Genomic DNA, 12,937 nt, shown 5'->3' with positions numbered 1-12,937 from the left:
AACAAGCATTGTACTTTGATACTGAGATATTTCTTAGCACTATGGAACTGCTCCAATTAAGATCTATGGAGAAAGTTCAGTTTGAATTATAACAAAGACACTTCTGTATCTTTCAGATACCATTATTCGGAAGAGGCCACAAAATCCTGCCTTCAGAGACCCGAGCATCTAAGCAAGCCTCCGAGGAGCTTGCTGGTTCTCACAAATTATAGGAAGCTTTTCCACAGTCATCCATACCATATAGAATCTGACCTGGGGCTGGGCAGAGGGGAGTGAGAGCAAACCAACTAGAACATCATATTCAGAAGTTGCATTAAATGTAAAATATTCATAAACAGTAAATTTACTTCACAAAGCATGAGACTCAGTCGATGATTTAGTGTCATTTGAAAATATTTTATCGATATTCTACAAAAACATTTACAGGGTCTTACAATCATGACATTACAATAGGTATAGCTGTAGCTCTCTTCTTAATCTTTATTATCTATTATAGACCACATAAATCACTTTTAAACATCTGGACTCCAAAAGGATCAGGGCAATAAAGAAAATCTAAACCAAAAAAAAAAAAAAAACTGAGAAAAGTTGTATTGTAAAATTTTGTTTCCTGCCGCCTTAACATCCTCACATACAACGAGCTCGAGCAACCCATCCAGGTAACCAAATGCAAATAATGTGATAAGGTGGTCCAAATGGTCCAAATGCAAATGTGATAAGGTGGTCCCCACCACAACTACATTTCTCAGCCTGCCCCTGACTATGACCTAGTAAATTCAAATGCACCAAGGAAATACCCTCTGCCTTTTCTTGTCTTCTCCACCCTGACCCTAATAAAGACCCTTACCCACTGGTCTTTGTACTCTCTCTTAGCTACCACCTGCTTGGCTGAGCCCACTCCCCTGGCCCTGCTCATATGTGGCCCCTTCAGTGTGCATTGTCTCTGTCTCCCTCAAACCTGTGAGTTTAATAAACTTTGTCTTCCTGAGCCTCTCCTGGGTCCCCTCTTGGTGCCACACTCAACTCATCATCATCACACAGAACATAACAAAGGTATAAATGATCAAATGAACAGAAAGGGGAAAAAAAGAGAAGTCAAGAAAATCCTCTGATTTCTTACCCTCGAGATAGAATCCTGCCCATCTGGCCTTAACTCGTGAGGGAAAGCCACACCACTTTAAACCCTGGAGCTGTTCTTAAAGTCTGCCTCCTCCAATTCTCCTTATTTGAATGATTCTTGTCCTCCCCTCTCACTTCCTCAAGCTGCCCACTCTAACGAAAGCCCTAGGGTTGCATGAAGGCCTGGGAATCTGAGCAGCACAAGGGGCTTGGCAGAATGGACTCTGCTCTGCAAGCTGAAGCCCTCCCCGCTACCGGCATCATGCCCCAATATTAAGTCTCTCTCTCCCGCAATGACATTTCTCCTCAAAACAGTCACCATTTCCCCCCACCAAGTCTTGATGCATTTTCAAGGGTATTTATAGTTAATTTGGGAGATACACACTTCAAAATTTTCCAAATAGACAGAAACCAAAGTTCATATAAACTCAATTTAAAACATTAAAGAATCACTGTGGGGGGAAAACCTTGCAAAAAAATGTCACTGTTTCAACAACAACAAAACACTTGATCAAAGAGACTCTCAGTCTCAAGGGAAATTATTTTCAGCAGCCACTTTCATTTCAAACTCCTCCACAGGTCCATTTGCCAAGTGTATCAGTAAGTCAGAGCTCATTGACAACCTACTGTTTTTTTTTTTATTTTTTGCATGGTTCCAGTTATCTTATTATGCAAGCGTGGCACTCTCACAGACATTATCTCATTCAATTCTGACACCTTTGGAAAGGCTTTTTATATTTGATTGCCCCTACAAGTAGTTTAGAGATGGTTTCATTTTGAGCAGATATTCTAAAGCCCATCAATAAATTGATGCAAGTGATTGTTATTGTAAGAACCACCCCATTCTCTCCTGATGACATGATCAATTTGTTATAATGCATTTTTACTTTGGGGGAAGGGAACAGGATTGGGATTAGGAATTCCTCTAAGAAGCTGATGATAAGGGGCACCTGAGCAGCTCAGTCAGCTAAGCAATCAGCTTCATCTAAGGTCATGATCTCATGGTTCTGAGTTCACACCCTGCATTGGGCTTTCTGCTGTCAGCACAGAGCCCACTTTAGATCCTCTGTCCACCCTCACGGCCCTCCCCCACCTCCTCTCTCTCTCAAAAATAAACATAAAAAAAAAAAGCTGATGATAAAAAAAAAAAGCTGATGATGAGTGGCTCGGTCTGTTAAGCATGGAACTCTTGATCTCAGCTCAGGACTTGATCTCAGGGTCTTGAGTTCAAGCCCTCATGTTGGGCCCCATGTTGGGCTCTGCACTGAGCATGAAGCCTACTTTAAAAAAAAAAAAAAGCTAATGAAAAGTTTATGATAGGCTAAAAACCTCTCCCTCAGAAAAATGCACATAAAATGTGGCATATAATTTTAGAAAATATATAGTCCTTCCAGCCTCTTATTGACCCCAGGTAAGAACCTGACAAAGAGTGCATGTATAGAAACCCTATGTGAACAAAAAAGTTATACTCGAGATTTTGAAGGCAGCAGAGATTTTACTGCTTTAAAGCAAGCATTTAAGGAACTGAGAACCTCACTCAAAGTTACAACTAATTATATATTTCATTAAATACCTTAACAAGTTTGAAGTCTCACCAAATCAATAAATGCATAAAACAGATTTATGCAACATTCTCCCAAGCAAAACATCTATGTAAAATACAGCACTTTAAATATGATGAAAGCATGAAGAAATTAGTTAAATGGAAAGGCATAAAATACCAATGTAATTAAAATTTTCCAGCTGATGAATCTGAGTGGGACAATAATCATGCACCAGATTATATCATAACATACAGCCTAACCAAATATTAGTTTCTATCATTTAAAAAAAAAGATGTAGTCTATAGTAGGTATATATCCTAACCAAATTTATTGAAAAGAAGAAAGCATATCTCATTCAATGCAATATAAAGGTGTTATTTATAGACTTAATTGTCTTCTTAATGCTAAATCAAATGCAATATTTAGGAGAACACTGTGGTGAATCCTGTCACACAAATAATAGCTGTTATGGGTTATGTGCCCCCTCCAAAAACTTATGTTGAAATCCTAATCCCCAGTACCTCAGAATGTGACCTTATTTCAGAAATACAGTCACTGCAGATGTAACTACTTAAGCTAAAATGAGGTCATACTGTTGTAGGGTGGGTCTCTAATTCAATATGACTGGTGTCCTTAGAGAAAGGGGAGATTTGGACACAGATAGGAAGAAAACCATGCTAACATGAAGACAGAAATCAGGGTGATGTGCAAACAAACCAAGAAAAGCCAAAGATTGCCCACAAACTACTAGAGTCTGGGAAAGAGGCCTGAACAGACTCTTGCCTAAGGCCTTCAGAGGAGTATGTCCTCACTGTCCCCTTCATCAAGACTCCAGAAGTGTGTGACAATAAATTTCTGTTGTTTAAGACACTCAGTTTGATACTTAGTTCTGCACAAATGCCAAAACAAATACAATGACCTAATAAATTTTACTCTGTAACAAACTTACACCTGTTTCCACAAAGGTACATCCACAACAAATGCTTGATAAAGTAAGAAAAAAAAAATTAAGTATATGCTGCCAGTTTAAACCAACAAGTGAAAAAAATTGACATTAATCTTGCTGAAATGAAATCTCAATGAGTAAAACTCACTAAAAGTAGAATACATGTTCATTTGCCCTCTTTTACAGTAACAAAAAGGAGTACCTTATTTTTTCTAATTGTATCATAAATTATATCTACAAAGCAATAAAGTAATAAAGCATATTAAAGTAAAAATATGATCAATTTTTGCTGTTAATATATTCTCAACCTGAAAGTCTTTCCCACTTATTAAATTGTCTTTAGCAAAAGCATTGTTTCACCTCCAAATTTCAGAGATATTAAAAATAACTGTAGGCAACAAGGTAGAAATAATCAGTTCTAAATCAAGAGAACAGCCTTGACACTTCTATTCAGAGATTTCAAATCAGTGGGCAAACTTCAAAGGCGTACTGCTTTATTAACACAAATATCCTGCACTGAAAAAGCAAAAAACTCAATTTCACAGAAACAAGAGAAACGTTTGCCTGAAGAGGGGCCCTCCACTTAAGAATACTGGCCACACATGGGTGCCTGGGTGGCTCAGTCAGCTGTGTCTAACTTCGGCTCAAGTCCTGATCATGCCCTTCCTGAGTTGTAGCCCCAGTTCAGGCCCACTGGGCTCTGTGCTGACAGCTCAGAACCTGGAGCCTGCTTTGGATTCTGTGTCTCCCTCTCTCTCTTGCCCCTCTCCCACTCACACTCTGTCTCTCTCAAAAATAAGCAAACATTTAAAAAAAAAAAAAAAGGGAACATTGGCCATATAATCTAGCATATCTATTCTCGAAAGGCAATAATTCTAGGTGTAAAGCTTACTTTGTAGATAAGATCAGGTTCACGGAGCTGGGTATGGAAAAATGGCTTAAAAAGTAGGACGTGGCTATTTCCCCTAGTATCTTTGTCACACGCAAACACTACCACTGGCTTTACACACCCTTCAAATATACACACGTACACATGAAGAATAACCTTTGCCAGGGGCTAGGACTGTGCTCCATTAAGTTATGGATAAGATATCGTGTGTTGTCTCACCTCTAAAATGAAAGGCTTTTCAGTAAAAAAAAAAAACACTCAGTGACTCTGCATCTGAATCAGGTGTGATGAATACTACTCTTGTCACAAGCAAACCTCCTCCAACAATCTAAGAAGTTCTTTCACATCATACAATTCTAGTTTTTTATTCTGAACTTCCGTGTTACATATAACTTCAGGATTTGGCTGAAATGAAGCAATCTGATCATTTTTTTGTTAAGGTAACAAAACCAAAAAGTCTAGCTTCCGTCATTTCCTCAAGTGTCATTATTACTAATACAAAGGACAGAATCTTACACTGCTGAAATTATCTTTAATGTTAACAGCATTTATTGAACACTTATTATGTGTGTTCTAAAAACTCATCTGCACTCCCATCAATTCTAGGAAGTGGATACTTAACCCCATTTAGCAAAGACACATTCAAATGTTAAATAACTTGCTCAAGATCACTAACAGCAGAGGTGGGGGTCAAGCCTTAGCCTAACTGCCTTTTAAGGCTCCAAGATTTGCAGCAGAAGTCCTCAGAATCAAAGTGAAGGAGGGACGTGGTGTTGGTAAATCCAGTGCTGAGGTCTGCTTTACAGAAGTAACAAATACCTGAAATTAAAAAGGTTAGTGACTTCAAAGAAGTCCTGCCTAAGAATTTATGGTAGCACCTGTGCTGGTCTGTAAACCTGAAGGAACCTGAAGTATGAAGTTATTAGAAGCCCTCCATATTACACCAATAAATATATTTACATTCTGTCAGAGATGACTCAAAGATCCAATGTGAAAAGCAAAAACAATAACATTAATGGGTATTTGTACTGAAATCATCTTAGTTTTCTCAATTTTCCAAACTGACAGATAAAACTGACTCTAAAAAGGCAGGGTGCCTGGGTGGCTCAGTCAGTTAAGTGTCTCACTGCAACTCAGGTCATGATCTCCCTGTTTGTGAGTTCAAGTCCCTCACTGGGCTCTGGGCTAACAGCTCAGAGCCTGGAGCCTGCTTGGGATTCTGTGTCACCCTCTCTCTGCCCCTCCCCCGCTCCTGCTCTGACTCTCTCTCAAAAATAAATAAACATTAAGAAAATTTAAATTGAAAAAACTGATTCTACAAAGGCAGCGGATAGTGATAGACATAGCATGTGGACGTACAGGAGAGGAACGTCGTGCTGCATCTGTCCCCCTACCTTAACCAAGATTCTGTAAACCACAACCCTCACCTCTTTTGGATGTGGTTTAAAATAGGATTGTTACTGTGGTAGCCTAGGAAAAACCTCACTACTTCTGAGAAATTATTGAGAAAGCTCAGTATTAATCAAGGCTAATCTATAAAAAAATATTTAGGGCTAAATTATGAGAAACATTTGAAGAAACCAACAAAATCCTTAGCTAAAAATCCCTTAAACTAGAACTGTTTCAGAAGGATAAAAAAAAAAAAAAAAAGTAACCACCCTCATTACATAAGAAATAGGTCACATTATAAGTATTCACCTATCTTTCCCTATGTAAAATTCTTCAACAGAGCCCAAGGAGACTTAAAGTATTAGAATCTGAATTAAATAAGTTGTAATCACAGCTCATTAACCCCACAGAGAAATACGGTCACATTCAAGATGTAAAAGCTTCACTGAAAATAATACTTAGACATATACGATGATTTGGTTATGTTAAGGCTACAAAACCCATGGGAAATGTTTAAAGACACAAACTGCTGGTCAAGCCTCGGCCTCAAAGGAGTTTCACCACCGAGTTCTCCAGGGAAAAGTTAATGCATGAGCTTCCCTGAAGGAAGCCTCATCCTCCTATTGCTCTGGCGCCTGGGGACAACATGGAAGGAGAGATTAAGAAAGCACAGTGTTGGAGCACAGACCGCGGACATCACCGCAGTCACCCCCGGTGCGGGCCACCGCTCGTGCCAGCACTTCCCGGGACAGCTGGGGGCACCAACACCGCAAGGTCACCGGGTAAGAGACGACTTTACATAATCTCCCGCCGCGCCGCAGGGGCACCTGCACGCCCGGGCGACGGTGCAGCCGCGGTCCCCTCCCAGACGCTCCGGCGCGGGGCGGTGCGGGGGCGGCGCGCGGGGCGACGAGGCGGGACGCCGGAGACTCGCGGACGCCCGCAGCGCCACACCGAGCCGGGGCTGTAAGACGGAGGGCGGGCTCCCAGCCCCGGGACGCCCCGGGCCGCTGCCGCGGCGGGCTGGGCGGGCGATGCGGAGGGCGGCCGGGGCGGGCTGGGCACAGGCCGGGGTCCCCGCGCTCCCCGCTGGCTGCAGGCGCCGAGCGCGCCCCTCGCGGCTCCGTCCGGGACCACCCCGGGCGCACCTGTCACGCGCCTTACCTGAGTGGCTTTGTGGAATTGCTTCTTGAGCCCGGCTACCGACATGGTGCGGGAGGACGCGCGGGCGGCTGCGGTGCTGGTGCGGAAAGGGACGGCGGCGGAGCGGGACCGGAGGGCCGAGCGGGGCGGCGCGCTCGCCGGGCGGCCGCTCGTCGTGCCGCCGCCGGGGCTGTGGGCGCGGGGGCGCGGAGCGGCGCGGGACGCGGGCTCGTGCGGAGAGACACCCTGACGTCAGGGGCGGGTGATGCGGCCTCTTAAAGGGAAAGCGGGAAGCCCCGCCCCGGGCGCGGGGCTGGCGGGGCAGGTGCTGCGACCCGCGCTACCTGTGCGTCTACCGCGGAGATCCGGCTCCAGGACAGCCGCGAGCCGGCTGCGTGCTTAAAGGGCCGAGGGCGTTCTCCCAACGCGGGAGTGGGGTTCGTGGCCCCGCACACTGCGGACCAGTGGCTGCAGCTTGGCAGCCCAGGCACGGGCGCGACTCAGGTGACTTGCTGGGCTTCCAGGTAGCCGCAGCGGCGCTGCCTGAAGCTGGCCCATCTGCCCTTTGAGCCTCTCTGCCTCCTGGAAAGGAGGTGTTCTATCTGGGGTAATTAATAAGTCATTGCTCCTTCTCTGCCTTGCGCCCACTTGGTTGGTCACAGAACACATTTCTCTGCCCTGGTTCCTGGTTTCAATACTCCAATATCCCTTAAGCCTCCAAAACGTTGCGGAAAGCCAACAAAACGATTTTTCTTTTTTTTTTTTTTTTCTTTTTTCTTTCTTTTTTTCTTTCTTTCTTTTTTTTTTTTTTTTTTTTTTTTTTTTTTTTTTTTTTTTTTTTTTTTTTGTCTGATAACGCTTGAAGAAGGAGAAGGAAAAAACATTTAAAGCCTTAAAGCTGGTCAGGTAAATAGAATTGAAATGGACTATTACTCCAGTAATAGCATTTTAATCCTGTGATTATAGACAGAAAAGTCCAAATGTGAATTTGGTATTCACTTATGATAGTGGTTTTAGGATTTTCAATCTGAGCATTACACATGAAAAAGCATAATACTAAACTGCAAATATTACATACATAACAAAGTATGTATGGCTGGGCTAAAGCCAAATACTGATGGAATTAGGTTAATTTGTAGCACAGCAGCACTACCATGGTTTCTGTCTTCTGGTGATTAGCCATTTACCCTGATTTGTCTTGGACTGAGAAGCCCATAGAAAAGAACTTGAACACTGTCCCCACATGGGGACCAAATTTGTAAGGAAGAGAAGGCAGAGCGACAGAAGGCAAGGTAAGTGGATGAATAAGGAAATACGTGGCAGCAAAGGAGTTCTAGGAATTTCTTTTGTTGCCTCCATGACCTCTGCTACCTACTAACATAGACTCCCTGGCCCATGTGTATTTTATTTTTTGTCATCAAAGGTGTGTGAAGTAAGTTGCCCGTTTCATTCCTACAAAAAGCCTCACTGAAGTTTGGGTACGTATATTCTCTTTTTTGCAGTCTCGCTGAAGCAATGAGCAGACTCGATCCCCAGACCTCACGATCATAGGGGATGGTGGCTCCACACACTGACCACACATACCCTGGCCTCGTAACCTGCAGATTTCTTACCAGCTAAAGAGGGTGCAGAGTAAGCTCTGGTGATCTCTAGGAAATTGTAATGGAATGTCAGGGCAAGGGACAATCTGTGTCTCAGGAATCAGACAGGGAAAAACAACAGTCCTGCCAAGAAATAGGTGGGGCTACTAATCCACCAAAGTTCAGTACAACCTTTAACAAGACTTGACTGAGGCACCATGATGTAGCACAATGACTCACACCTCTAAGGCCCACCTTGGGGATTCCCAGATTCTTGACATTAGGAAATTCCACAATAGTTTGTACTTACTGCAAATGGAGGTGGGGCTTTAGATAAGAGAGCTTTGGGGGCTAGTGTTACAATGACTGCTTTTGTACTCTAACAGTTTAGTGAAGCCTGCACACGTGCACACACACACACACACACACACACGCACGCGCTCATGAAAAGAATGCATAAAATGCTAATAATGGTTGGGCTGGTGGAGCAGTTTTCAAACTTTAGCATGCATCAGAATCCCCTAGAAGACTTTAAAGCAAAAAATTCCCACATTCCCAGTTTTCCATTCACTAGTTCTGGCTGGGGCCCAAGAGTGGGGCCCATTTCTAACAAGTTCCCAGGTGATGCTCTGCTCTGGTGGCCACACGTTGAAAACCAGGGGGCTAGAGTAGGGAGACTAGGAATTAACTTTTTTCTCTCTTCTCTCAAGTTTTTAAATGATTTCTCATCACAGAAAAAGTATTCTATGGTTTATTTTACCTGCCTGCTCCCAGATCTGAACATAGAACATTTGCAAAGAAGGATGGGCCTTAGTGAAGCTGTTAAGAGAGAGAGAGCAACTAATCTCCAAAGAACAAAGGACCTGGGGTCCATGAGCTCTGGTCTTTAACCGTGACAGGTGTGAAATGAGGACCTGATGAATCTCCTCAGGACTTCAAACACTCGCCGGAAACACAAATTAAATGAAAACAAGTCTCTCTCTTTCCCTGGTTCTTCATCTACCAACTTTGAGCACCTATATTTCAAAGGAACTACCTTGGCAGAAATCGGAAGCATGGTCAATTCTGCCAAGTATCCCCTGGGTCTCATGTGAATCCACTATTTCTATCGAAGCCACCGTGCATACCTATAAAGACCTTTGAGATGTTACCTTTCAAAGAGGTTTGTTGAGGTCCCCCTTCTAGCAGGCAACAGGGTAGGAGGTATGGGGGGATGGTAGGGTGAGATGCCAAGATACATCCCAACTGCATCTTGAACCCCAAGGAGCTTCCAGACCAGTAATTCAGAAAGCCCTTTTAGACATTTTCTGTGACCTGAATGCAGAGGCATGAATGCACCAGACATTGGAAAATGTCAAACATGAGTGCCCTCTTTGGTTGCAAAGAAGCTGCGGCACAGGCTTCACAGAGAAATGCAGAGGCATAATGCAGGGGAAGGGGAATCAAAGGTCAATGAGGAAGAACTTTGTTTCATAAAAGGTTGTTGTAATTCAACATGCTGCCCTCTCCTCCCCTGAGATCAAATCGATGTAAAATGGTAAATAAACCTAGATGGCTCAGGAGAGGTCCAATTAAATGAAACCCCCACACAGCAGCACCTCACTAATTGGACAGGAAATTCATGGTCAGCAATAATTCCATCACATCATTCATGCACTACTTCTCCCTACATTATGCCAAAGCTTCTGGCAAATACCGGACCTCTAGTTTGCACAGAGCTGCTGCATCCCTGGCACCTTTCAGAGGGCCCCTCGTTCCAAGGTGGCAGGGGATAAGCGGAAGCTCTCATCTTTCTGCCCTTCAGCCCTGGATCCCTTTCCTCTGGCCCACTCAAGGGCAAACTGTTCCTGAATTTATGTGGAAGCTCACTGAGTGCAAGAAACATAGCAAAACAAAGGCATTAAACCCTGACATTTTATTTTACAGATGAGAAAACAGAAGCAATGAAAGGGAGTGACTCCCTCATCGTTAACTTCTTCTACTCCAGCCTCTAGCCTTAATTCAGGGCAGAAGCCTCCAGTCAGTGTTAATACATACAGATGGGAATTAAAAGTGGAACAATTTATCACTGTCACTGATGCTATATCCTTGCTACATTGGGTCTGATGCTCAAGAGCCCTCACCAACAGCCCTGCATTAAATCACAAATTGTGCGGGACCCAGACGGTTGTCCTGGTGTGAATTGCTCTTAACATAAGATTTGGGGCCTTCAGATGCTGCCAGTAGCATTGAGCCCCCACTCAGCATGGATGGGACTAACAAGCCCTTTCCTAGAGATGGGAAATCAAGGGAGACACCATCCTTTCCTTGCTTCCAGGTTCGTCACCTATACCCACCGTACAACGGATGTACAGAGAAGCACACTTTTTTGTCTCTTCAACATGGAATGCATAGGTCTTCCCCCCATTCATCCCCCTTCTTTTTCTCCCCCGCCTAGTCCTCTTCCATTCAAAGCACTGCAGACACTTCCCCCTGCGAACACTTCTTCATTTGGCTGAACCCTGGTAACCCAGTCTCAGGAAAAGGAGGAGGGGACTTAACCAGGTGGGTGGCTCACATCCAGCTCCTACATCCGGGGCCCCTCTTATTATTTGTATCCCAGTTGGAAATGCTTCCAACTCCTCTAGAAAAATCCTGCCAGCTCCAATGCCCATCTCCAGTGCCTTTCCTTTGAGGTTTTCCCCAACCTTCTGACCGCATGTCCTCTCTTCGCTGGGGGAGTCCCAAAGCCCTGATGGCGCACCTCTGCACGAACTTGATCTAATGTGTGTTGCAGCTATTGATATATAAGATCCTTTAGTCTTTGAATACAGGGTCTTATCTTTATTTTCACAACTCTTAGCAAATAGTATAACCACCCACTAGATATGGGCAAATTGAAATTTTAAAAGCCTGATGAATTTTTTTAAACTAGATCCAGCAGAGGGCCAGGAAGCCTGGAACTGGCTAACCTTCCCTCCAACTGTGCACACCGTCCAGAGGTTATCGTTGCTGCTCCCCTGCTGTATCCAAGCCTGTACCTCCAGGTTCCTGTGAATTCTGAGAGTCCCTAATGACCGTCCCATAAATGCCCCTTTGCTAATTGAGCCACTATGACTCTCTGTTACTTGCAGTCAACAAACTCTAAGTGACCTATCCCCTCCACGCTCCCAACCCCTACAATAACATTCTAATCCCATTCCCATTTCTTGTTCAGATCTAGCAACTCAAACATAGCAATTAAACCATAAGTCCTGCTAAGCTGTGCATTAGGCTTCCTTCTCAGACAAGAGAGTGGGCAGATTGTGTGACAAGGAATATAGTCCTTAAGTGTCAGCTTTCCCTGTAAGACACTGACATTCTGATTTACAAATCAAACTTTTGTTTATTTGACAGTATGTGTCAGGCTGCCAGGGCCGGAACCTCCCAAGCCCCTGGGAATTGGCAGCTAAATGCTGGTAAATGCCAAGCAACTGGACTCTGAGATAGCAATGCCCACTCCTGAAATGAAAACAACTTTAATTAACTGTAAATTGTTAGGGCATCTTTACCACTGGCTTATTTTTTTTTTTCTATTCCTGGATAGATATTATCATTAGAAGATATGAAGGCATGCTGTGAACCCTGAACATGGGATCTGGGTAGTCAGCCTGTTAAAGCATTGTGTTAAAGAAGCCACATTCTATTTTAGTAGCTAGTTAGCCATGCAGAGAAAAGCTACTTCTTAGTCACCGTATGCATCCTACTCTGTCATCTCAAGGATGCATTCTCTTGGTGACAGAAAAGTCCAGGTGAGAAAGGAGAGATAATTTAGTTCAGCAAACACCTGTCAACAATATGAAGCTGTCAGAGTAAACCTTCCAAATTTCTGTCAGCATCAGCTTTACACATGAAAAAGAAATTTATTCTATTTTACTATATTTAATAAGACAAAAATGCACTTAAAAGGATAGATAATTTACATATTTAAATAAATCGTTTATCTTTGGAACTTTTTATTTTGCCTTTTAAAAACTTATTGGTGATGGGGTACATGAGTGGCTCAGTTGCTGGAGCATCTGACTCTTGATTCCAGCTCAAGTCATGATCTCGTGGTTTGTGAGATTGAGCCCCACATCGGGCTCTGTGCTAACAGCCCTGAGCCTGCTTGGGATTCTCTCTCTCCCTCTATCTCGGCCCATCCCACTCATCCATGTGTGTGCACTCTCTCTCTCCCTCTCAAAATAGATAAAACATCTTTTAAAAAACTTTTTGGCAGTTTTATTAAATGTGCACAACTTGTAGTATCCCTGGTCCACACACTTAACCTTGACTTCAGTGACAGGTCAGATATAAAGCACTATTTTAA

At 43.5% G+C, this 12,937-nt stretch overlaps 1 protein-coding gene and 1 long non-coding RNA gene across 2 annotated transcripts in view; one reads left to right on the top strand and one right to left on the bottom strand.

Moving 5' to 3' along the window:
- SH3GL2 (SH3 domain containing GRB2 like 2, endophilin A1) overlaps positions 1-7,213 on the bottom strand; it is a 218,375-nt gene extending 211,162 nt beyond the window's left edge. Inside the window, exon 1 of the mRNA XM_023242339.2 lies at positions 7,052-7,213. Coding sequence (XP_023098107.1) covers positions 7,052-7,096 — 45 coding nt within the window. The 5' untranslated portion in view covers positions 7,097-7,213. The remainder of the gene's footprint in view (positions 1-7,051) is intronic.
- A 692-nt stretch (positions 7,214-7,905) lies between these two features.
- Positions 7,906-11,874, top strand: LOC123381734. Its single transcript, XR_006589088.1, has 2 exons — positions 7,906-11,154; positions 11,525-11,874. It is a non-coding gene; the product is annotated as an uncharacterized LOC123381734 (long non-coding RNA).
- The last annotated feature ends 1,063 nt before the right edge of the window (positions 11,875-12,937 follow it).

This window comes from Felis catus, chromosome D4 (assembly GCF_018350175.1).
Source record: "Felis catus isolate Fca126 chromosome D4, F.catus_Fca126_mat1.0, whole genome shotgun sequence".
In the NCBI taxonomy this organism is placed as follows: Eukaryota; Metazoa; Chordata; class Mammalia; order Carnivora; family Felidae; genus Felis; species Felis catus.
This window is presented reverse-complemented; position numbering and strand designations above follow the sequence as displayed.